The 23,293-nt window shown below is 33.5% G+C and overlaps 1 protein-coding gene and 1 long non-coding RNA gene across 2 annotated transcripts in view; one reads left to right on the top strand and one right to left on the bottom strand.

The window, feature by feature from the left end:
• Positions 1-1,353: 1,353 nt before the first annotated feature.
• The window catches only part of LOC129228430 (unconventional myosin-XV-like), a 44,220-nt gene continuing 22,280 nt past the window's right edge, over positions 1,354-23,293 (top strand). Inside the window, exons 1-4 of the mRNA XM_054863110.1 lie at positions 1,354-1,410; positions 3,844-3,974; positions 6,363-6,519; positions 19,858-19,930. Coding sequence (XP_054719085.1) covers positions 1,354-1,410; positions 3,844-3,974; positions 6,363-6,519; positions 19,858-19,930 — 418 coding nt within the window. The remainder of the gene's footprint in view (positions 1,411-3,843; positions 3,975-6,362; positions 6,520-19,857; positions 19,931-23,293) is intronic.
• LOC129227544 (uncharacterized) lies at positions 12,170-19,407 on the bottom strand. Its single transcript, XR_008580848.1, has 3 exons — positions 19,304-19,407; positions 15,454-15,670; positions 12,170-12,300 (listed from the first exon to the last, which is right to left on the bottom strand). It is a non-coding gene; the product is annotated as an uncharacterized LOC129227544 (long non-coding RNA).

Genomic DNA, 23,293 nt, shown 5'->3' on the forward strand with positions numbered 1-23,293 from the left:
TTGCATGAAATTATTTATTGCTTTTTTTTTTTTTCTCCAAATGAATAAAATTAATTCTTAATCTGAGCACAGTTATGTTTTTCTGGCACTAGCGACGTGTGGTGATACACTGGATTCAAGTAAATTTACTAGTATAGCAGCTATGATTTTATCCCCTCAACTGCGTTTTCTGAGTGAAATATACTAATTTTTTTCAAAACCCAACCAAAATTTTTGGGGGTGCGGCGCCACTCCTTGGCACCCCCCGTAAATCCGCCTATGCAATACTTTTTCAAGCCAATTTTATGAGAAATTTCAAATACCGATATTCCGGTATCACGTTTCAAAAATACCGAATACCGGTATTGAATTTTTTGGTCCGGTAATTGCAATCCCTAGTTATCATACTTACATAACCTCAATATGAAGGAACATTAGGTCATGATTAAAAACAATTTTTAAAATAATTTTTAGTAAGAAAGAAAAAAGTCTCAATGCTGCCACATTATCTCAAAATTTGCCGAAATGTCAAGCGAAATTTTACCGAATAAGAACTTTTTTAGAAGGGCCACAATGACCTCCCAGCTCCCATCGAAGCGCCCCTGTTGTCCTACTGAATTGAATTATGTCTCTAATGCGGAACTGTTGCTTTTTCCACTTAATCTAAGGTGACCTTAGACCCGATTTTCCTGGGGCTTGTCCCGATGTTTTACAACTCCCCTTTTGGTTCCGAATTAACAGCATTTGCCGCCTGCCTTGTCTATAATGGTCAGAGAAGTCTGACTGTGACAGGAAGGACCGGGTTCGAATCCCAGCTGGGGCATGGACGTACTTTCTCTCTCCTGTCCTTGTCCTTTCTTAGTGTGAATGTGTTTGTTGTGCTGTGAATGGTTGCTTACCCTATAAACGGGTCCTCATGGCATGTGTGTACTGTAGAGGTCGGATTTCACACCAAATTACGGTGTAAAGCAGCGGACCCCAAATTGCGAGTATATCTGGCACACGCCAACAGGAACAACTAATAGCATTTGTCCCAAATTGTTCCGAAAAACGCTTGTGCTAATGATAAGAGACAGCTTAAAGTGGACACTCTAAGTTCCTTGTGCGCAACAATTTTTTACCTGAGGGTCCCACCTCATATTAAAATGATTCTCGTGAGACAGAACACATAAAATATTTCAAAATATTAAAAACTAGAAAAAAAAAGTTAAGAAAACAAGGAAAAATAAAGAAAATTACAAGCCAAGAATTTTTGGTATGATTAGGTACCTGATTATTTATTGATTATGTATTCGAGAAGCCATTTTTTTAACGTGAGCCTTACGTAACTATTTAAATTCCAGGCTCTGAACCAAAGCGTCCCATGAGAAGGAAATGTGGGCCTTCTTGACTGAAGAAAAAGGAGCTCTGGCTAGAGCGGGTTGTAGGAAGGTGAGTTCCAAAGCTTTTTTCCATTCATTCTAATGTTCCATCTACTTCTGGAATGGATTTTTTTTTCTCTTTCACGTGTAAGAGATAATTTGAAATATATTAAATTTTTCCTGAAATCCTCCTCCAAATTTTTAAAATCAAGTTTCATTATGCATATTATCGTTTTATTTTATTATTATGTTTTTCAAATTCATGATAACTTAATAATTGTAATTTATATTAATGTTTAAAAAGTAAAGGGAACTTTGATGCTTGGAGATACACTCATGAACATTGAAAATAGCGCCCCAAGAAAAAGAAAGGTACAATCGCGAAATTTTGCACATTAGAAGAGTGACATCTGATATGCAAATGACACAAGTTTGGTGTCAATGCGCATGACCGTTTACCCTACAGTATCGGTGCAATCGGGGGAAAAGGTGCTATATAAACCAGTGCATAATTTAAGGTCTATAAATGTTACGATTACATAACAATTAAACCGTTTATTTCAAAAACCAGTCAAGCGACAAGCTCTAAAAGTGCAAATAACATTTTTACCCTTATTTTAAAAAATTTCGATAAGGATTACAATATTTTTAACTGAAATGTGTACATAATTAGATGTATTTCTTTCAGTAAAAAAGTGTTGCAGTTGCGATTGAATACTTAAATGTGGTGATATAAATGTTTTCTTAAAATTAGAAACTTTGTTGCTTGACTGGTTTTTGAAACAAACGGTTCAATCAGAGGTGCCCACCTAGAGGGGGTCATGGTGCAGACTGCGCCATTGAAATTTTTAGGGGGATGTTTTAAGGTTTTTTTTTTTTTTTTTAAATTTTGGGGGTCTTTTGCTTTTGGAGGGTCTTTGCAATTTTTAGGGGAATGCACCCTTGCTCTTGGGGGGTAGGCACACATGGTTCAATTGTTGGAGAACCTCTATGAGTGAAGGATGCCAGGTAGACGAGTTAGAGAGAGGTTTGATCATCGGCATGAAAATTGCAGGCTTGTCGACGAATCATGTTGCTGCCTTGGTGTGTGCTGGTTCGGAGAAACTGTCCCTTAGAAACTGTTGAAGACAGTGGGCAGCACGAGATGGTACCCATGTGCGAAAAGCTGTGTCTGGAACGACCAGGAAGACGACGAGGAGATAAAATCGAAGGATCGTGCGGCAAGCGCTCGTGGATCCCACAATGACTCCCACCATACAAGCAGACGTACGGGTAGCGGTTGTTCCCCGAACCATTTCTAGACGTCTTGCAGAAGTGTATCTGGAGTCCAGTCACCCTTTCCCGGGTACTCCCTTTAGCACTAAAACATAGACAACTCCGTCTACAATGATGTGAAGCCAGATGTGGTATGTCACTGACTGGCAAAAGCTGATGTTTAGTGATGAATATCGGTTCGTTTTGCGGTCAGATAATAACCGTGAAAGGATGTAGAGGTGCCCTGGAGATAGGTACCCTTCCACCCATTCTCTCGCAAGACACACTGCCCGCACAGCGGGCATAATGGCGGGGCCATAGCCTATGATAGCCGATTCACTCTAGTTGTGGTATATGGAACCTTAACGGGCCAGGGTTATATCTGCATCCCCACATGTAGGACCGTTCCTAAATGGTCTCCCTGGGACAATTTTCCAACAAGATAATGCTCACCCGCATACAGCTAGAGTTACTCAAGACTTCTTACGTCCTTTTGAGACTCTTCCATGGTCAGCTCGCTCCCCACGACTTGTCCCCTGTAGAGCATGCATGGGATCAGCTGAAACGCCAAATGTCACCGTGCTACTCTGCGCAAGATTTAAAAGTGGTTGGTCAAAATTTGTGAGTTCATCTGCCTCAGGACAACATCAGACACTTAATATTCAATGCCGGACTGTGTTACGGTATGTATTACAGTGAAAAGGGGTCCAACGCGCTATTGAAGTAGCACTGTATTTATCTCATTTTTTAGCCTGCATTTTGTTATAGCTTTTGGGATCAAGTGTATCTCTCACCTGTTTTATTCTAAAAACATTAAATTTCACTTCAATCTAATGCTTCTTTCTTGGAGCGCTTTTTTTTTTTTCCTGAGTGTGTAATAGCTTATTTAAATGAAGTTAGGTAATTTGACGTCTCACTAAATGATTGAAACAGCAGAATGTTTTTTATCTTCCTTCAGAAAACTGGGCCCACTAGCTTAACGTTTAAACTTTGCATTCATAAGGGGTTTTTTACACCGTTTTCTAACGCCTAACCTTTGAAAGTTATTTGAGCATTATTAATTTCACATAGTTTTTGCAACCCTTGTGTGAGAACTAAATGCAATAGAATAATGTTGCGAAATGCAAATACATAGCATATTGCATACACGTGTTTCTGAGCTTTGTGAATCAAATGCAGACATGATGTAGTTTTCGCAAACAATTTGATAATGGTTCTATTTTGTTGACTTTCTTTTTTTACTACACAGGGCAATTCGACCTTCTATATTCCCGCGGATGGTCCCGATTCGCAGACGATAAAACCGAGCGGTGCCTCTGCAGAAAGACATTCCTTCCTCCAGTATGCTCTGTTGCATTTTCGTGACGACCACCCTCCAAAGTAAGAGGATAGCTGGACTTTTTAAACTTCTTGAAGCTTGTACTTCTCCAATTGAAAAATGGCGAACTTGGCATTCTGCACCAAATTACTACGTAAACAATATCGTGCCAAATGATAACATTAACCGCCCTCTTTATTTATCATTTCACTTTCACTATTTGGCAAAAGTTCGATAACGTTGACGTTTTGGGACCGTCAAATCTCTCATGGTATGACTTGGCTAAGAATCTGAATTGGGCACCTTTATCGAAAAGTACCAAGGAAATAATACAATCACTCTGACATTCACGTTCTTTAACACTTCAAATAGTACTGTCAACCTCTGGGAAGTTGAGTTCCACTGCCCGACCGATTGAACGATTCCATTTGTTGAAATAGGGGTGAGGAAAAACGGCTTAAGAACTTGCTAATTTAGTTTGCAGTTTTATTGCCCATTCGACGAACAATATAATTCAGGTAAGAAGTAGCAAGCGGTACAGGATTTTCTCGCCAATAAAAGAGTTGCGATGGTAGCCAGACTGCGCCTAACGATTCCTCTTCTCACTGCTTGCTCTCCCTTGAAATGGACTTGTTCAAAGCCATAGCTCAACTTCTAAGAGATGGACAGTAATAAGGTATTGAACGATGAAGAGGAAAACTGTCTTTCACATTAAAAAAAAAAGTTTGAATTATAAAAAGAAAACATTTCAATATAATCTAAAAACCGTTAACGAATGACTGTTACTAAAACTTTCTTTACTTTAAAATTTTTATTATTTTAATTTGTATCGAATTTTTCTCTCAGAAATGTTACAAGGCATTTTAGAGAACAAATTTCTGCATCTTCTGAGGAAAACAAAAATACGGAGTTTCCTCAAAGGGATTAAGCCTGTCTGGATTTTAAAACTGAAAATATTTGCGAATCTAACTTCCCCTTTTACAGAAGAAAGTGAAATTTTTTTTCCCTTGAAATTAAAGCTTTGAAAAAAAAAAAATTAGTCTCCTCTAAAATTACACATGTCTTTGTAACATTTTGGTTTACTAAAAAAAAGTGCGTTACCTTCAGGTGAAGTGAAAGTGTTCCGGCGATGAACTTTTTATCTCAGGTTTGTTTTATGACGAAAACTTTTTTCCTCACAATTCGGTGCAACAGATCAACAAAAGTATAAACGATTTACTTTCCAATAAAAAAAAAATTAGCAAAAAAAGTTTATTGAATTCATCCGTGAAATTTTTTATGTCTTGTTAGGTAACAAATTGGAGAGAGCACCATTATGTGCACTGCGATCCAGTTAGATAGTGATCGTGTTCTTCCTTTATATATTGGAAGGAGTGGCTTGTTAACAAAACGCTCAGCGTAAAAAAAAAAATGTAACACTCTGATAAATGTAACACTACAAACTGAAAAAAGTAAGGTTATCAGGTACAGAATAATGTCAGGAAAGTTACGGGTGGCCGGACAACATGTGCTTCTCATGCATTTCTTCAAGCTATACGAGTTATGTAAAATTATACAAAGTGTTCCGTTTTAACCTGCAAGACCTTTATTTTTGCAACCGGTAGTCTTAGATGTACACTTCCAATTGCAAAAATGTTCAAAATCAGATCAGAGTTAAGATATTGAAAGTTTGGAGCAAAAATAAAAATGAGTCAAAAAATACAAATTTTAACTTTTTATACGGTCTCTAGGTCCCCTAACTCATATTTAGAGAAATAATCTCCATTGAAAACTTACTGACAGAAAAAACTTGACATTTGTGCGGCCAAAACTCAAGGAAATAGTCCAGTTCAAAGTTCTAAGGGACTATACAGTAGATGAGGTTGGAACTTATCGCCCTTTAAGAAGAATGACAGGTCGTCAAAGTAAGAAAAGCATGGTATTTATATTTTTCATTGCTATTCAAAAATAAATGCAAGTGTTATGCCGTGATACGCAAAAGCACACTACAAAATCTCAAACAATTTGAAAAAACACTCTATGCACACATACAGTTTTAAACACTTGTTAACGGCTATATTTCCCCAAAAGTGTTATTGGCGGCGGGTGAAAAGCGGTGTAAGTCACAAAACTCTCCGTTTCATATCTCGGTGAGTATCCGCCGTATTAATTTCAAACTTTTTGTGTTAAAATTTTTTTTCAATGGAGATTATTTCCCTAAAAATGTTTGGGGACCTAGGGCTCGTATGAAAAGTCAAATTTTGTATTTTTTGATTTATTTTTACTTCAAACTTTCAATAACTTAACTCAGCTTCTGATTTTGAAAATTTTTGCAATTGGAAATATACATGTAGGACTAACGGTTGCGAAAATAAAGGTCTTGCAGGTTAAAACAGAACACCCTGTATATTAAGTTAAGTTAAATCAACACAATTCTAGTCGTTTATTAAAGACTCCAATGTAATTTCTAGCTGTGAGCCCACCACAAGTGCAAAGACCTTAGGAGCAAATTCTATGCGTGGTACCATAAAAATCTTGGACTATTTAACAGGAGGAAGGCGCAAGTCAAGAACAGGACTGCAAGATTGGACTTGGAAAGAGCTCACAGACAAAGTGAAATATTCTCCGGTAAGAGATAGGTTTTCTTTTATTTTAAAACTAGCCGCCTGCGGCGACCAGCTGGTTCGCCTTTTTACGCCATTCGTCTTTCTATGCTAGCAGCCGCCTACGCCGGCTGTTTGGCTTATTTGTCATGCTCTATTTTACGCCAAGAAGTCGGAAAATAACAAAAGGCACGTCCATTTTTATGTGAAAGCATTATGTTTTCAAAAAATCGTAGCGGCCCCCCATTGAAGTTTTTTAAATGACGAGCCTGTCTATCTCTTACTGTAAATCGACCTATACGACCTCTAGATATATCTTTCTCTAGATCTATGCGAATATAACCTCTGATGGTAATTAACAATCTTTTTTAATCGAAAAAGTATTAGTTCGAAAAAGAAAAAAAAACATTTTTTGTACACTCAATCTACCTATTCTATCTATATCTAATTTTTCTCATCGATCTCAATTAATTTGATCTAACCTCCAATCCTATTCCCCGACAAAAACAAAATCATGCAAAAAAAAAAAAAAAAAAGCGCGTTTACTAATTTATTAAAATAGCACAAAAAAATGATGGTCCCCGTAGTTTGTAAGAAAATAGTTTGCAAAAGAATAAAAATCATCGCTTTGGTTGATAATTCAAAGAAAGAAAAAGTGACTGGGAACAAAATGATCCCGTCCCGATGTAGTCCGTCCGATTAGCCAGATTCGAATGTTTAGCAAAACGTTCAGGGGGAGGGGGGAACAAATAAAATACCTGCAAGGAAAAAAAAGCGAATGGATCCTTCGAAAGGAAGACGAAAAAAACGCACATTAGATCACGTGAATGCGTTACGTCATATTCGGAGCGATCAGCAGACAGCAGATTTTCGGTGAAGCGGAAGCTCATATCTTCGTTCTTTATTTAAAAAAATGAAAATAAAACTATTGCATGTTTTTGAAATTTTTTTTTCTTCTGAAGAGGGCGAAATGTTTTCACTACTACATAGTAAAATTTTAAAAAAGAGGCTTTTATACTTTTTGCTTGATGAGTTTAGAAAAAAATTAAACCCAGGAAAAACAAAATAATTTTTCAAAAATTCATGACTAATGCCAAAATTGCTCATCTTCGAAATTTTCTTGTTCATCATTGTTGAAATTAAATTTCTGACAATCTAGTACAAAAAATATTTGTCTGGCACGATTATTTCGTATAGTTTGTAATGTTAAAAGTACTGAAAAGTGCTAAAAATTACATGAAACATTAAATATTTTTTTCTACTTAAAATATCGAAAATCGAAGCCCGAGGTGCACACCGTCAGCACAAATTGCATCTGTATAACAAATTTCATCTTTCTAGGTCTTACCGTTTTCCCGGGATGCGCGCCACACACACACAAACAAACACCTTATTTTATTATACAGTCGGACCCCAATTTAACGAACCTCTATATAACGAATTTCGCGATTTAAAGAAATTTTCTCTATCCCCGACTAAAATGAAGATAAAAACCCCGAATTAACGAATTATTTTAACAGCCGAAAAAAAAAGATCTTTTTTGTTAAGTTGAGTTAGGAAATATTGGATTGTTTTCCTAATATTTTATCCATCTTGTCCAAAATAGAAAAAGACTTTTCTTGGAATCAGAAATTTTTGAACGGCAGACAACGAATATTAATTTTGATGCAGATAGCGATGATGAAACTCCCATTGAAACTTACTTTTTCAAATGCTTTACATGGCCTGGAAATTGTAAAAACATATCTCATGCAGCAGGCTGCAAATTGCACACTATTTTCTTCCCTCAATAAGGTCGAAAGAGAGCTAGTTCGAGTCAAGTATCAAGGAAATTGTCAAATATCAATTACTCGGTAGTTTAAAATTTCAAATTAAATCGTGTGTAATAAGCCTCGAAATACTGAATAAAAAGTGTACACTTTCTAACTACAGGGTGGCGTCAGGAACTGGAAAAAAAAAGTTCCCTGACTTTTCCCTGATTAAGTTCACCAAATTTCCCTAATTTACATCATCAATGATAATGGTTTCCTTTCTTTGCCCTACCTGAAAAGCATTGCATATTAAATAAAATGCAGTGTTTAGAACGGTTTAAGCTGTTAATTAAAAATACATTTTGAAAAGATGCTCCTTCTTTTTTTTTGGGGGGGGGGGGGGGTAAAAACAGTGCATTAAATTATTGACAGAGAAATATCGTAGGAAATCTAAAACAAATACTTTACTTTCATGAACCAATTAACATAAATATTCTAAGAAATTATTAAAACCACTCTTAAAGAAATATCTAATCATGATAAATCTAAAACATTTAAATGGAAATAATCTTGAACTGAATTTTCAAGCAGTATAATTATTGCTGCAAGAATAACAAGTGATAGTTAAAGTATAGAAGTAATGTAGTTTTACTTACGTAAATAATACTGCCATTTGCACGTAAATGGCAGTATCTGCAGAAATTAATTTTCGAGATATTTGAAGAAACGTGTGGTGGATTCAATGCATGTAATATATAACAGTATGAAAAAGGAATTAGACGTTTTTTTCGCGCCTCTTTTTCAGCGGAAATCAAATAAGCGAGTATGTACAATAAGGATGACGTACAATAAATTACAAAAATGCAAAAAAAGAAAAATGTGCAGTTACTGCCCTTTACTTATACACGGCAGAATAGACATATTTATGTAAAACAAATTGAAATCTTTCAACAACCAATCATATTGAGATATTCTCTAATCAAGAACTTAGGTTTTAATGAATGAATACAATATTTTAACTATTAAAAAATAATAAAAAATATTTACTTATGTACGCAACTCAATTTCAAATGATTTCATTAGTTGTCGAAAAAAGAAAAACTTAGATTACTTTTTAGTAACAAACAATTATTAATTTCAAAATGTATATGGTTTTAAAATAAAAGAGTTTTAAAGTCTGAAAAGAAAAAAAAAACTCTTCATGTTATCTGAAGTGACAGTGAATACCATGGCAAAAAAAAATGATTTTAGCAACTAAATTAAAAACGCCAAGTGATAACTTTTTAAAGATTTTTTCAGCATTAATTAAAAAAAAAAAAAATCTTGAAATCGTGACAACAGTATACTAATTACTTCAAGACAATGAGTAAAGGCAAGGGATCAAAGTCATTAATAACGGCTTCTTCTTTGCCTGTAGGGTTGTTTATTTTATGAATGCTTGGAAGGAAAACTCAAGCAAGGTAAAATAAACAACTTTACAGACACAGAAGCAATCGTAGGAATCTCATACTAAGATTGAATACTTTGACCTTGAGGGAAAAAGATGCACAAATATGCGGCACTGTATAATGGCAACTCATCTTTTTTAAAACAAATAATTGGCGGAAAATTCGTAGGGAATCAAAGTACTTCATTTTGCAAGGAAAAAAATTTTTTTTTTTCTTCATTTGATCAATTTTCCCTGAATTTTTTCAAAATTCCCCTGAGTGATAAAGTTCCGACTTTCCCCTGATCTGTCGCCACCCTGAACTATGGATATTTTTGCGCCGTGGCTTATTAGGGGTTTTAGATAAGGTAGGTGCTTTTTTTTTTTTTTTCACACCTCGATATTACGAATAACCCCCGATTTAACGTATACAAGTTTCGGTCCCGATGAATTCATTAAATCGGGGTCTGACAGTATTTTCTATTACGGGCAAATTCGTGCGGGTACCACTAATTGCACATAAAGGAAAATTTATTAAAACTTCATAGGAATATTCGGAATTTTGACGTTCTACTGTATAAATACCTCAAATTAAATGGAACCTCGTACTTTTGAGAACTGTTGTAATTTGTTTAATAACTTAAGTGAATTCACATGTGAGCAATTAATTGCATGTCAGAATAATTTAAAAAAAAGTAAGTTTTTGACCTCGTAAAATTTGGCATGAAGGACACATATGCCAAGGTAAACAATCCTACCAATTTTTCCACTTTTATTTTGAGAAGTGTGCAAAATATAAGCCTGTAAAAAAAAAATTCAAAATCTGCAAAAAAAAAAAAAAAAAAAGTACGTTCTTTCAAATCCCCCCCCCCCCCCTTGAAATTAGAACTTCCTCGCTTTTAGTACTTTTTTTCTTTGCAAAAATGTAAAAACATTTCTTCTCCAGCAATTAATGAATAAGTTATTAAAAATGTCAAATTTTATAACTCTAATCTGTACTGAAATTGGTTTCTATGGGGCAAATATCCTGCTAAACTATCGGGAAAATATCTGAGCCCCTCCCCTTAAAATTTTGCAAATAGGCGCCCTTGTTCTTACCCTGCATCCAAAGTTAAGCTGGCACCGCAATGGCAAAGGCACTACAATAAAGGGGGGGGGGGGGGATTTTTATACATTTTCCATAGATGAGAAATTCTATGTCACATTAAGCCGAAAAGGTGAGTTTTAGACCTCATCATTAGATTTCTGTTGAATTTTTTTTCAAAATTTGTGTTAAACATCTACAGAAAATGTGGTTTTTTGCAGGACCTTGCCATTGTGGTGCCAGCCTAAGTTTTGGTACAGTGGAAGGTCAGTGTTAGAGCAATAAAATAAATTTTTTTCGAAAATTTCTGAAGGGGGGGGGGGAGAATTTTGAGATATTCAAGGTCAAAAGTTATGCTGAATCATGTTGAAACTTAATCTGTCATAAGAAAGTTATTTAATGTATTAATAGAAAGCTCTATTTCTTAGCTTTACAATGGTTTTTGAATTTTTATTTTATTATAATTAGAAGAAAAGTTACAGTCATTTGAAAGAACTCACTTTTTTTTCTCCGCACTTTTTGAGTTTTTTACAGGATTCTATTTTTAACAGTTTTCAAAGTAGAAACTGGCAGGATGCATACCTGTACTTCATGCCAAATTTCATTAAAATCGGAAATGGTCAGGTCAAGAAGATGACTCATCTGACATTGAATATATCATGTGTATCATCCACTAATATTTAAACCAATGAATAGCTATTGTCCAATCAAAATAATAATAATAATAATTTCCAATGTGGTGATAACTTATATAAAATGAAAAACAATTTGTTCTTGATTTGTTTTCTTGCAATACATAAAGTTTTATTGTTCTCAAGTGCCAAAAAGTTATACTCATTCTATTATTGAATTGATTTTAACAAAAGTTGTGCCCTTAATAATATTAAAATTACAAAATTATTTTTAAATTTTTACATTTACAATTCGTTGTTAAAGTACATAGATTATATTCTGCTTGATAACATAAATTTAACATTAACATTAATAGTAACTTAAATTCTTTTTCTCGTGAATTCAAAACTTGAAATGGCTTTAAACTTTTAAATGGCCATGTTTACTCATTAGAGATACATTTGAAAATTTTCAATTTAAAATTAGTTCAAAAAAAAAAAAAAAAGGGTTAGGCTGATAAAAAGTAGATTTTAGCTCCCTTATTTGGAGAGATTATATATTTTTATTTTTAAAATTCTTAATTTGAATTCTTTCTCTGAAATTGATGCATGAGTACACATCCCTCAGCATTAGAAATGTATCAACAAATCAGAGGTGGTAAGATAGTCGACAATGAACATTTTAAACTAAATGAACGGCGGGGCAAAAGCTACTTCCCAATCTTATAAACGAATAATATTTGGACTTACTAGTAGTTTTTTTTTCTTCTCAAAGGAACTCATGCTACATTAAATTGAAAATATTTATTTATTCTAAAAAAATCAGTATAATACAATAAGTCCCTTCATAAATCTTTCCTTGCTATTTTTCAGAAAATGAGTGACATATGCTCTTTAAAATTCCACTGCTGATAACACACAACATTTCTGAAACCTGCAATGCAAAAACATCAAATTAAGTTGCTAATTTGATACAATAACCATTCACAATATTTTGAGAGAAGAAATAACTACTTTGTTACAACATGAATAAAGAATTTGCTCACAAACAAATCCAACTTTTTTTTGGCACAAAATTGCAAGTGAAAAATACAGACAGACCATTAGAGTAGCGAAAGGGTGGGAGGGGGAAGGGGGGGGGGCGGGCAGCACACTGAGTTGAATGTTTTTCAAAAATGCTCTTTATTATTGAAGAGAAGAAAAGAACATGTCTTAGGAAAACAAAGTGATTTTAAGAATAAAAATAATAATAATGTTGGGGTAAATCTTACTTTCTTTAAAAAAGAAATCTTTGAATTATTGAATATTTTAAATAGTTACAGCTAATTTCCCCCTACTTCTCCTGTTTCTTTTCTTTTTTATAGTACTTCTGAAAATAAGAAAGTTTTCAAAACGCTACCCCCCCCCCCCCCCCCCTCATTATCATTATCACGCCCGCCAAAAGCATTACGAAGCATCTCAAATTCCATTTCCAGATCTTCAATTTCACAAAATCTCAAGAAAAAGCACCAAATACCTAACATTGCGCGAAAATCCCCTAACATTGTATTTTGAAGCTTCAATTTCAAAAGATTGCTGGCCTAAATGTTGGGATCAGCCAACTATGGTCTTACAATCATGATTTTAAAACTTCAATTTCAGAAAATATTGGGCAAGGTCAAACCACCTTTTTTTAATACACTGGTGGAAAATTGCTAAGGATGGATTCTAGAGGGCTATGTAGAGCGTAAAAAATTAAGTGTAATTCAATGCTAAGTGAAATAAATTAATTCCAGAACTCTAGAACATTGCAATGACGATAATTTATTATGCTCTGAAATCCAGAAGGCAAGTGTTTAAAGGACGAAACGGTCATTTTGGGCTAGATAAGTAAAAGTGAATAAATGTAATTACCACCCCTAGACGTTCCGGCATAAGATGTCAATAAGGGATATGGCTACCATGGAGAGCGATGCAAACTTTCACAGGTCCTGCAATGCTTTACACAACATTATTCAGCAGCTGTTAGGGTAATTTATCCCATTCTTCTGTCAGTCACGGATAAAAGTGTCCTTGCTTATTGGAGGGCGTTGTGAACCAGCAAGACTGCTCCCCAAAGCATTGCAAACATTTTCAATAAGATCCAGATCTATAGAATGTGCTGGCCATCCGTTGGGTTGAATATTTTGAGTGAGATAGACACTCCTGAACGGCGATTGTTAATGACATGTTACATTGACATCCAAGAAAACGAATTTATCACCTACAGCACCGCAGAACATGTGAACATGAGGCAGTAGAACAACATTAATGTCTCACTAGCTGTCATAGTCTTGTTTGGAAGCACACGAGTGACGTACAGCCATTGATCATAATCCTACACATACCATGACACAACTACTAGTCCTTTTCTTTTATGTTTTCCGGCTTGTATGCTGTACCACTCTCGTGCTAGGTTAGTTGTTGTCCACAATTAGACGGCACTGATCCTGCTTTCATCTGAGAGTAGTACACAAGCCCAGTCGACTTCTCTCCAATTGCGATGCTGAAGACATCATTACAAATGAGCAAAATACTGACTTGTAGACAATGAGATGTACAAAACAAGCTGACAGGTATATAGTCTTACTGCATTTAAACGCATGGCTACAGTTTTTCGGGATACAGTGAAGCACCGTTTATACGTTTCTCTTTTATACGTTTTTATCAATTATACATTTTTTAAATTGGTCCCTGCAGAGTCTAATACACATACACTTTTTTCATACAGTCCCTTCAAAAACGTAAAAACGGTGCTTCACTGTATTTACTTGCTAGTAGCAGAAGGAAACTGCTTTGCTACCTCAGTAGCTGCGCTGCACTGGTTCCTTTTCATTACTAGCACTAAGTACCAATCTTCTGCTGACGTCGTACTGCGTACATGACCTTCCTCGTGACATTTGCTACACATTCCACTTGTTTGAAATGATTTCCAAACTCTCGAATCAACCCTGTGACTGACATCGAACTCGCTGGCAACATCTAAATTTTTCTGCCCTTCTTCGATGTTGCCAACCACATGGCCACCCATAATCATTTAAGGGATATCGGGAAGACATACCGAAAAATGCAAGTTTGTCAAATGATTCTTTTTCTTTAAACTTTGCTTTTGAACAACAATGGTCATCACGCGCCCAATCCTTTATATCTTTAATCAGTGTCATCATGTGACCAGCAATGATGTGAGTCTGCAATTTGTATACTTACAAAACGTGTTAATGTATCCTCAACTTATGCTAATTTTCATATGAACTTGCCTTCCATTTTGGGGTTGCTAATGCTGCTATTGCCATCCGTCCTTAGCAATTGTTTACTAGTGTATCATCAAAAATTATGGGTTTTAAACAACACTTAAAAAGTACGTGGAATAGCCTGTGTACCCCTCCTCCTAATATCATAGAATATTGCTCAAGTTTTTAGGACTTTGATTTAGAAAAAATTTCCAGAGCTTCAGAATTCTTTCCCCCTAAAATTCCTTTAAGTTTGTTGAAAATTGCGTTTTTGGAACTTCAGTTTCAAAAAATTGGAGAGAGGAGGGAAAATTAATTTCTATATATTTTCAAAAAAAAACGATCAGGGAGAGTCCCAGAGCTTCATCTCTTATCCTAGCGTCAATGCAAAAATATAAGAACCACAAAAATAAGGCATGATTTTATTTTCTTTTTCACCGCCATGGCGTAAATTAAATAAACAATTCATAGTTACTGTTTTTCAAAAATTGCTGTTGAAAAAAATTGGATATTAAAATTACCACTATTCTGCCGTGCTAAGCGCAAAAGTCGTATCTGCATCTTAGTTCAAAATGAGAAATTGCCATTTCAAGTTTTGCGCCTCCATGTATCTGATTCGGATGAAATTTTTTCAGATTTTTTTAAAAAAATATTTCCCACTCATAGATGATCATATAACATTGTATTTACGTAAATATATGGCAAAGAATCACCGGTGATCGTAACTCAATTTTGATAAAAAGTGCAGATACGACTTGTGCTTAGCACAGCAGTATTGTGAATACTTCGTGTTAATCAGCTTGCTTTATTTAAAAGAACAAAATAAATAAAATTAGCACCCTTAGGATGGTCCAAAAGCCATTGAATCATCACTGGTCGTCTTGGGATGCACAAAACTAGTGTGTCTTGAAAGAGCACTCAACTCATGAAAATTTCGTTTGCAAGAGAGGCAGCTATATGTTAGGCATTTTTTAGGCAAAATAATACGCTCCACGATAGTTGGCTTCTTCTCAATTTCACCATTTTAAAATATGTCTTGAATGTTGGGTTTAATATCTATAAGTAAAAGCAATTTTGCATTAGAAATAATTTGGAATGCTGATTATCTAGTGAAGTGGTCAAGAGTAAGTTACTAATGGATTCCAAAAATGCAGTTTTAATTCTTAAATGCATCACATTGCCAGCTGGCAACATACCCAGTTTAGTCTTCTAAAATACTATTATAAGAACAAATTGAAACTCTTGAGTTGCCAATAACCAAGAAAATACTCACTGAAGATGATATTAAATAAATTTAAACTGTACCAATAGATGCACCAATCTGATGTAAAACAAAAATGGATATCTTTTTTCAGCATTCACAAATGTTGGACTGCCGTTGTAAATAAATATCAAAATTCACTTTTGTCGTGTTTTTAAAAAAAGCAATCATTTTATAAGAAAAAAGTGGTAAACAAAAATATTTTAAAGCATAACCCAAGACTAAATCATAACTATTGTTACTTCATGTGTAGGGTGGTTATAGTTGAAGTTACAATGTTTGGATTTACATTGAATTTGTTTTCATAGCTGTAATTGAAGATTGGTCCATAAATTATGTAGTCCAGTTAGGGAAAATGTGCAATAAGAAAACATTAGTTTTTATTTTTACCACCTAGTGAGAAAGAGGCACATGAAGAAAAAAAAAACACTCTGGAAACACAAAACTTGATTTTACCACAGAATTAGTTCTATACCTGTGCCATTTGCTTCAATTACAAGTTCAAAGAGCCTACATCATGCTCAACACTATCACAAAAGTTTATCTATTACGGCAACTTGGCGATGAAAATATCTATTGGTAATGAAGCAAAGAACCTCTCATTAAAAACTTGAATTGCATTTTCTTATTACATATGCCTTTCCCCCCCTTCATGTCTATATAATACATGTATCAAGTTTCAATAATGTATGTTAATTAGAATGAGCTCTACACAGGAATAAACATGGTAATTTAATCATAACCACCCCTACATTTTAAGATAATGGCTATAATTACTTGAGTTAAACCCAATAATAACATATCTAACACTGAGAAAAAATATTTTGCCTCATATCTATTTTAAAAATACTACAATACAAAATAAGAGGAAAAAGTTCAAACTCATAATGTAACAAAATTATGCATTATCTGAGCAACTGATTAAGAACTCAAACATCTATCTTTTAAATAACAAAATATAATATTTATATAAGACTAAGAATAAACTTATTGAAATAGACATAAAATCATACACGTAAAAGCAAACCAATATTTACTGTAGTCAATAAATAGCTCTTTTGAACATTTAAAAGACATTTTATGAAACTTTACATTAAACATGCAACAGTCAATGACAATTTTCCCAACAACTAGTTCATACTCTTTAAAGAGACAAAAATAAATTGTTAAAATATTAAACATTGAACAAATTCTTGAGTACAGTAACTTTCAATGTACCTGTAAAAATAAAAATACATTCAATATGTATGCTACAAATGTCAATAATATTATTTAAGTACATTTCTTAACAATACAATATTCATGGAATACATAACTTAAAGCACATAAGAATATTCATGGAATGCATTGCTTAATGAACAAACACTCAAAATTGATATCCAGTAATGTGGCTCTGATAAGTTAAGCTATGACCTTGACAATGTTTGCCTCGTTTTGGAGAGTTTAGTGTAAAAAGGTAATGTTATTGCCGCAGATTTGAGTTCAAATATCTTTGCAAAACTAGTAGAAAATTGAGCCAATTCAACTCAGCACAGTTATCCAGTAAACTCCAAAATGTGGTAAGCATTGTCAAGGACATAAACCAACTTATCAGAGTCATACTATATACTTCAATACAAAAGACTATTTAGCGGAGCAATACTAATAATTAACTGGCATAAGCTAAGCAGGCAATATTGTTTGGAACCCTGTAAATTATATTACAACAGAAAAACAACCTCTAATGCAGCTGAGATAATTCAATATTAGCTATCAGTCATGAACAGTGAACACTGAATTGACAATTTATCCTTTCAATTCTATTTAAGTTTTTTACAGTGTAATAGAAACAGTAAGCTTCTTGAAGGAAGAATTAGAGGATTAACAAGAATATAATATAAGTAACTAACATTTAAAAAAAAATGATTTTGTTATTCAGTATACTTAACAACTGACAGATAAAAAACTGTAAACTCTCATTATAAATACTTTTTTGTTTATTATTATTCTAAATTTAAGCAAAATCGGAACAGAGAACTTATTTTGAAAGTCATGTAAACTACATAAATACTGAAAACAAATCAGGCCCTCTATTTTTAACCAGTTTCATGTAAATACAATACGCATGTTTTGTAGTACTTTTAATTTCATTGACTATTAAGTTATGCTACATTCTGTTACAATTTTTAAATAGAATAAAAAGCATTGCCGAAAAAGTTGCACCCAAATAAATACTTAAAAAAAATAATGTATTTAAAGTTTCATCAATATAAAACAAAACTTTCAGCTTATGATAGAAGTACCCTCCCCCCTCCAAGTCTCAAAACAGTTTCCAATACATTTTTCTTTTATTGTGTCAGCTATTTTATGCTATACTAGCGGTACCAGAAAGGCTTTGCCCATAGTAGAATATTAAAAGGTCATTTGGTTCACCTGTATATTTACAGTTAATGTCTACTATGCACCGAGTTTTTTTTTTTTTTTTAAAGATTTCTTCATATTTTGGCAGATTTGAAAACTTGGTATGTAGTTTAACAGAAACCAGCAAAAGCCTTAGAAATATTTTAAAAGAGGAAGGAAGTTTTTTCCTTTTGCTTAAAACGGAAAATCAGACACTTTTCCAAAATTAAACACTTTAGAAAGAATGCTGTAACAGCAATATTTTTTAAATTTACTGAACATAATTCCATAAAGACTAACATAATAAAGGCAGGAAACTTTTCCTCAGCAATTAAAATATTTAAATTTAAATCCATTTCAATAAAAGAAAAGGATTGATTGCCAATATAAGCATGTTTTTAAAAATGTTTAAAATAAAAAATAACGAAACAATCAAAGGGAATAAAAGACGTAGCCATGGTAACATACAAATTTTATTTCCGCCATCGAAAAAATATTTCCATTTATCTTTAATTTTTGATTTTATTCTCAGGCTTAATCATTTAGAATCGTTTGGCTTGCTGCAGATGAACTTTGGGTGTTGGTTTTCTCTAAATGATTCCTACGATGAAGCAAAAATTTCCAAGCTTTCAAATGACCTAAAACTTAAAAATGTGAATAAAATATTTCTCCCCCATTTTATCAAATATATGTGAAAAAAAAGGCTTAAAACTGGAATAGAAAAAGGAACAAAATCGAATTTTTGAAAAACCGTTTTGAGGTGCTCATCTCTATGCTACAAACTAATTTTGTGCCAAATTTCATGAAAATCAGCCTAATAGTCTAGGTGCTATGCATGTAACAGACATCCAGAAATCCAAACTTTCAGCTTTATTATTACAAGAAAAAACTTTAGATGATGGTGGAAAGTAATAAATATAGCTTAAAATAAGATATGAATTAGCATTTTTGACACGAGATAAATATAAATACTAATCTATTAATTTTACTGAACTCTACAAGACGCTTCAATTTCCAGTTTCTAGAGTTTAAGAAAAGTTAGAACTTACTTTATTATACATTAGGGAATTTCAAGGAACAAAAATCTGCATTTCCTACCAAATCTTCAGTTTAATTTTGATGTCACTTATGCTGGCCCTTATTTCAAATCTTTTTCAGAACTAAAAATGTACAATTTCAAAAAATTAAAGTGTAACTAGAACTTCATGAATAGCTTTTTAAAAATTTCGCTGAAAATTGTGCATGAATCAATAAATACATTTCAATTAGGTTAGTTTTTTTGACTGCCTTAGAAATTGGAATCCAAATAGAAAATAACCAACTATATAATATAAATATTTATGCATCTGTGGAGTTTCCAGGGGGAAAATCCTTTTTTCACCAGACAAGAAATAACAATGCAAACAGATAAATTAATTTGTAATACTGAAATTAATCTTTATTGAATTTTAAAAAAAAACTAAGTTAAATAAAATTTTTCAACTTACAGAAAATCTATTACTTACTCGTTCACAAAGTAACGAATATATGTGTGATTCAGATTACATGATGAGCATAAATTTATCTGGAGATGGAGTAAGGTTTAACCACTTCTTTGTTTTAGTTTCCAATAGTTACATCCCTTTTGAAATTTGATTCTGACTACTTGAATCGATTAGCTGTTGACAGTTTTACAGGTAAGATGCTTTTACTAATAAAATTAAATTTAATAAATATTCTTTAGTAGTTTCAAATTTTAAGTACTGTACTAATAATAATTAGTAAAGTTTAACTTTTTTTGAAAAAAAAAAGTGGTCATTGCTTGAGGATGTTATCAAATACAGTGGAGTACCGTTTATACGTTTCTTCTTTATAAGTTTCTTTTTTTATACATTTTTATCAATTAGAGTGAAACCCCTCCTAACAGACACCCCTCTTATGCAGACAATTTTTAATTCCCCAGTTCCAATACAAATAACATTATCAAACCCCTGTCCTGCGGACACCTCTCTATTGAGGACAAAAAAATTTGTCCCGTTAGTGTCCTTATTCGAGGGATTTTACTTCAAAAACAAATAAACGGTGCTTCACTGTATGTGCATTTTAGTATGCATCAAGTTTACTATACATAAAACATTTCAAAAGCATGAGTTGTTTAATAATGCACATTTAAAGCTGCTTATTAGCCTGTTTAACATTTTTGCTAATATGATAACACATTAGATTTGTCTAGAAATAATGACATTCACTCAAAAATCAAATAACTAAATATTTAGCTACAATACTAAAATACTACAATATAAAACATGGAAAACAACATGGATATACTGATATTAAGACAAAGAACAAGTAACTAAATAGTTACAAATGAAACAAAGATATAAATATTAACATATTGACAGCTCAGATGTTACAGCTCGAAAAAAACAACTTGGACATAATGCCATTCAAACAGACTGAAAAACTAATTACAGTAGATTCTCTTCTTTTTTTTTTTTTGAACACTCATGGGACCAGACAAAAGTTCAGATTATGGGGGTGTTTATCATAGAAGGAAGATTGGATAATGCTTATATGTATTCACTGGGACCATCCAAAATATATTCAGATCATCTAGATGTTTACATTAGGGAGTGTTCAAATAGAGAGAGTTCACTTATTTATAAATGATATAAAAATGCAAATATCAGGTCTACTTGAAAGTTCTGTCTGTTAATGAAGAGGAAGTAAATGATAGTTTTTAAAACATTTAACAGTCGCCTGCCTTGTTTAGCGGTCAGAGGAGTCTTGGTATGGATGTACTTTCTCTCTCCTGTACTCCTCCTTCCTTCGTGTAAATGTGTTGTTGTGCTGTGAATGGTTGCCTACCCTATGAACGGGTCCCTATGGCATGTGTGTACAGTGGAAGTCGGACTTTTTTACCAAATTACAGTACAGTTGGTTAACTTAAGCAGCGCATCCCAAATTGCCAGCCTAGCTGGCACAAGACAACAACAAAACATTTAACAAAATCTTCTGTAAACAATGTAATTACCATTAGTTAGGTCCCAATGGCACACAGATTCTGGGTTAAATATTGGTTTATTTAGTTATATCTATGTACACAACCACTATTCACATATGTACACGTTGATACCACATATGGTGCTCAGACTTTCACGGTTTTTGTAAATCCACCTTGGGGACCCGGGCACTACTCTCCCGTTTGTAACAGTCCACCTTTACGACGGGCACAATCTCTCCCGTCTGTACCACAGTTCTCTTTCAGGATTACGGGCCCAAACTCTCCCGTTCCTGAAGTTCAATCCGGACCTAGCTTGGTCCTGTAGTAAAACCGGCAGCCTCTGCGACCGCAACTGTGTCTGTCGCTCTCTCTTCGGTCTCCCCCTTCATCTCTCCCGTGGGTCCTATTTATAGGGGGTGCCTGACCTTCGGTCAACACGGAGGGCTAGGGGACTCACGTATGCAGTTTTTGGATCACGTAGCCCCTTTGCCCTGTCACGTACGCACCTTCTTGGTCACATATGCCGTGCCGACCTTGGCCTAGCCTGACACCATTGTTATTTGTGACTTCTTGCCAGTGTGATGGCAATTTGTAAATCACATTTTTGAAGAACGTCTTTTTTTTAAAGGTGTAGAACTCAAATAGTAGCACTATTTCACATCTTCACATGCAGTTTAGAGACTCTTCAGAAAATCGTAGGGATAGGCTAGAAATTTCTTTCACATCCGGGTCAATACATATCACTTCATCCAGGCTATGAAACCCAAGGTCTCTCAGATTTCAATGATATTTTTTTTATTTGTTCCATTTACCATCACAATTAACCCTCTGATTTTTTTTGTTGATATCTTGAATACTTTTTGAGATATTAATTTTCGAAAATGTGTTAAAAGACGCATTTTTGCTTTTCCGAGAAATGGTGCGCAAGTGACATAGTTAAAGCAAAAAATTCATAACTTTGGCAATTTTCATGATATCACAAATATTTTTTCACTTGAATGTTCAGAATAACTTGCAGAATAAGAAAAAAATATATTTGAAAATATATATGTTGAATAGTGCAGTTATCATTACCTCAAACTTGGATTTCTTAAATATTTTGAAGAAAAAAACATGAATTTTTAAAAAAAAAACATTAAAAAAAGGCACAACACCAATTAAAGTAATTTTTTAAAAAAAAAATTATTAAAATATAAACTAAATGGTTCTAAAAAGAAATTGGTGGCTTTTTTACTGGCAATATAGTTAATTTCACTGTAAACAACAAGTTATGTACACAATAGCTAAGCGTAACATAACTATTTTTGGCTTACTACTATGTAATACTAATTGCTCTATAATCATATATACAAGCTATATATAATACAAAATAGGGCTGTTTTACAACATATTAGCTCATAATTCAATTTTGATAAAGTTAAAAAATAAAAAATTTACACAAAATTGAAAAAAAAAAGAATGATTTAAGATTTTATATTAAATATTCTGAATTGAATACTGGCTCAGTTTCAATTCACACCTGTGAAATACCAAACTGGCCAGAAGTAAATTTTACTAATAAAATAGAACTATTTGAAACAAAAATTTATGTGTGACAATACCTTTTTATTGACCTTGAATCTGTTTTAAAATGCAATTGCAACCAAGGTCGATTGAATTTATCTCTTTCTCGGGAAAATAGTACATTCTTCCTGAGGTTTTTGTAAGAGGAAGATTGACACATGAAATTATATTGCTTATCGGAATGCTGCAAACATCTTCTTTTGAGGGTTAATGGAAAGATGGAGCTGGTCCATGGGGATGCATAAAAGTTACTTTAAAGTCCCCTTCTTTGTGTTTTGATCCAAAATCCAAATTTTGATTTTAATCCAAAAAACCACTGGTTGTCATAAATGCAGGCTACCTAATTATGTACACCAATATCATACATTTTAATGGATGAACTTTCTTCGGAAAAACTGAAGACAGTGCAAAAGTTTTTGTCAAAACTTACACGTTTTGTTGCAATTGAGTTTTCAGAGATGGGTTGAAAATGGTGATAGCTACGAGTTCCTGG

The sequence above is a fragment of the Uloborus diversus genome, chromosome 8 (genome assembly GCF_026930045.1).
Source record: "Uloborus diversus isolate 005 chromosome 8, Udiv.v.3.1, whole genome shotgun sequence".
NCBI classification, from domain to species: domain Eukaryota; kingdom Metazoa; phylum Arthropoda; class Arachnida; order Araneae; family Uloboridae; genus Uloborus; species Uloborus diversus.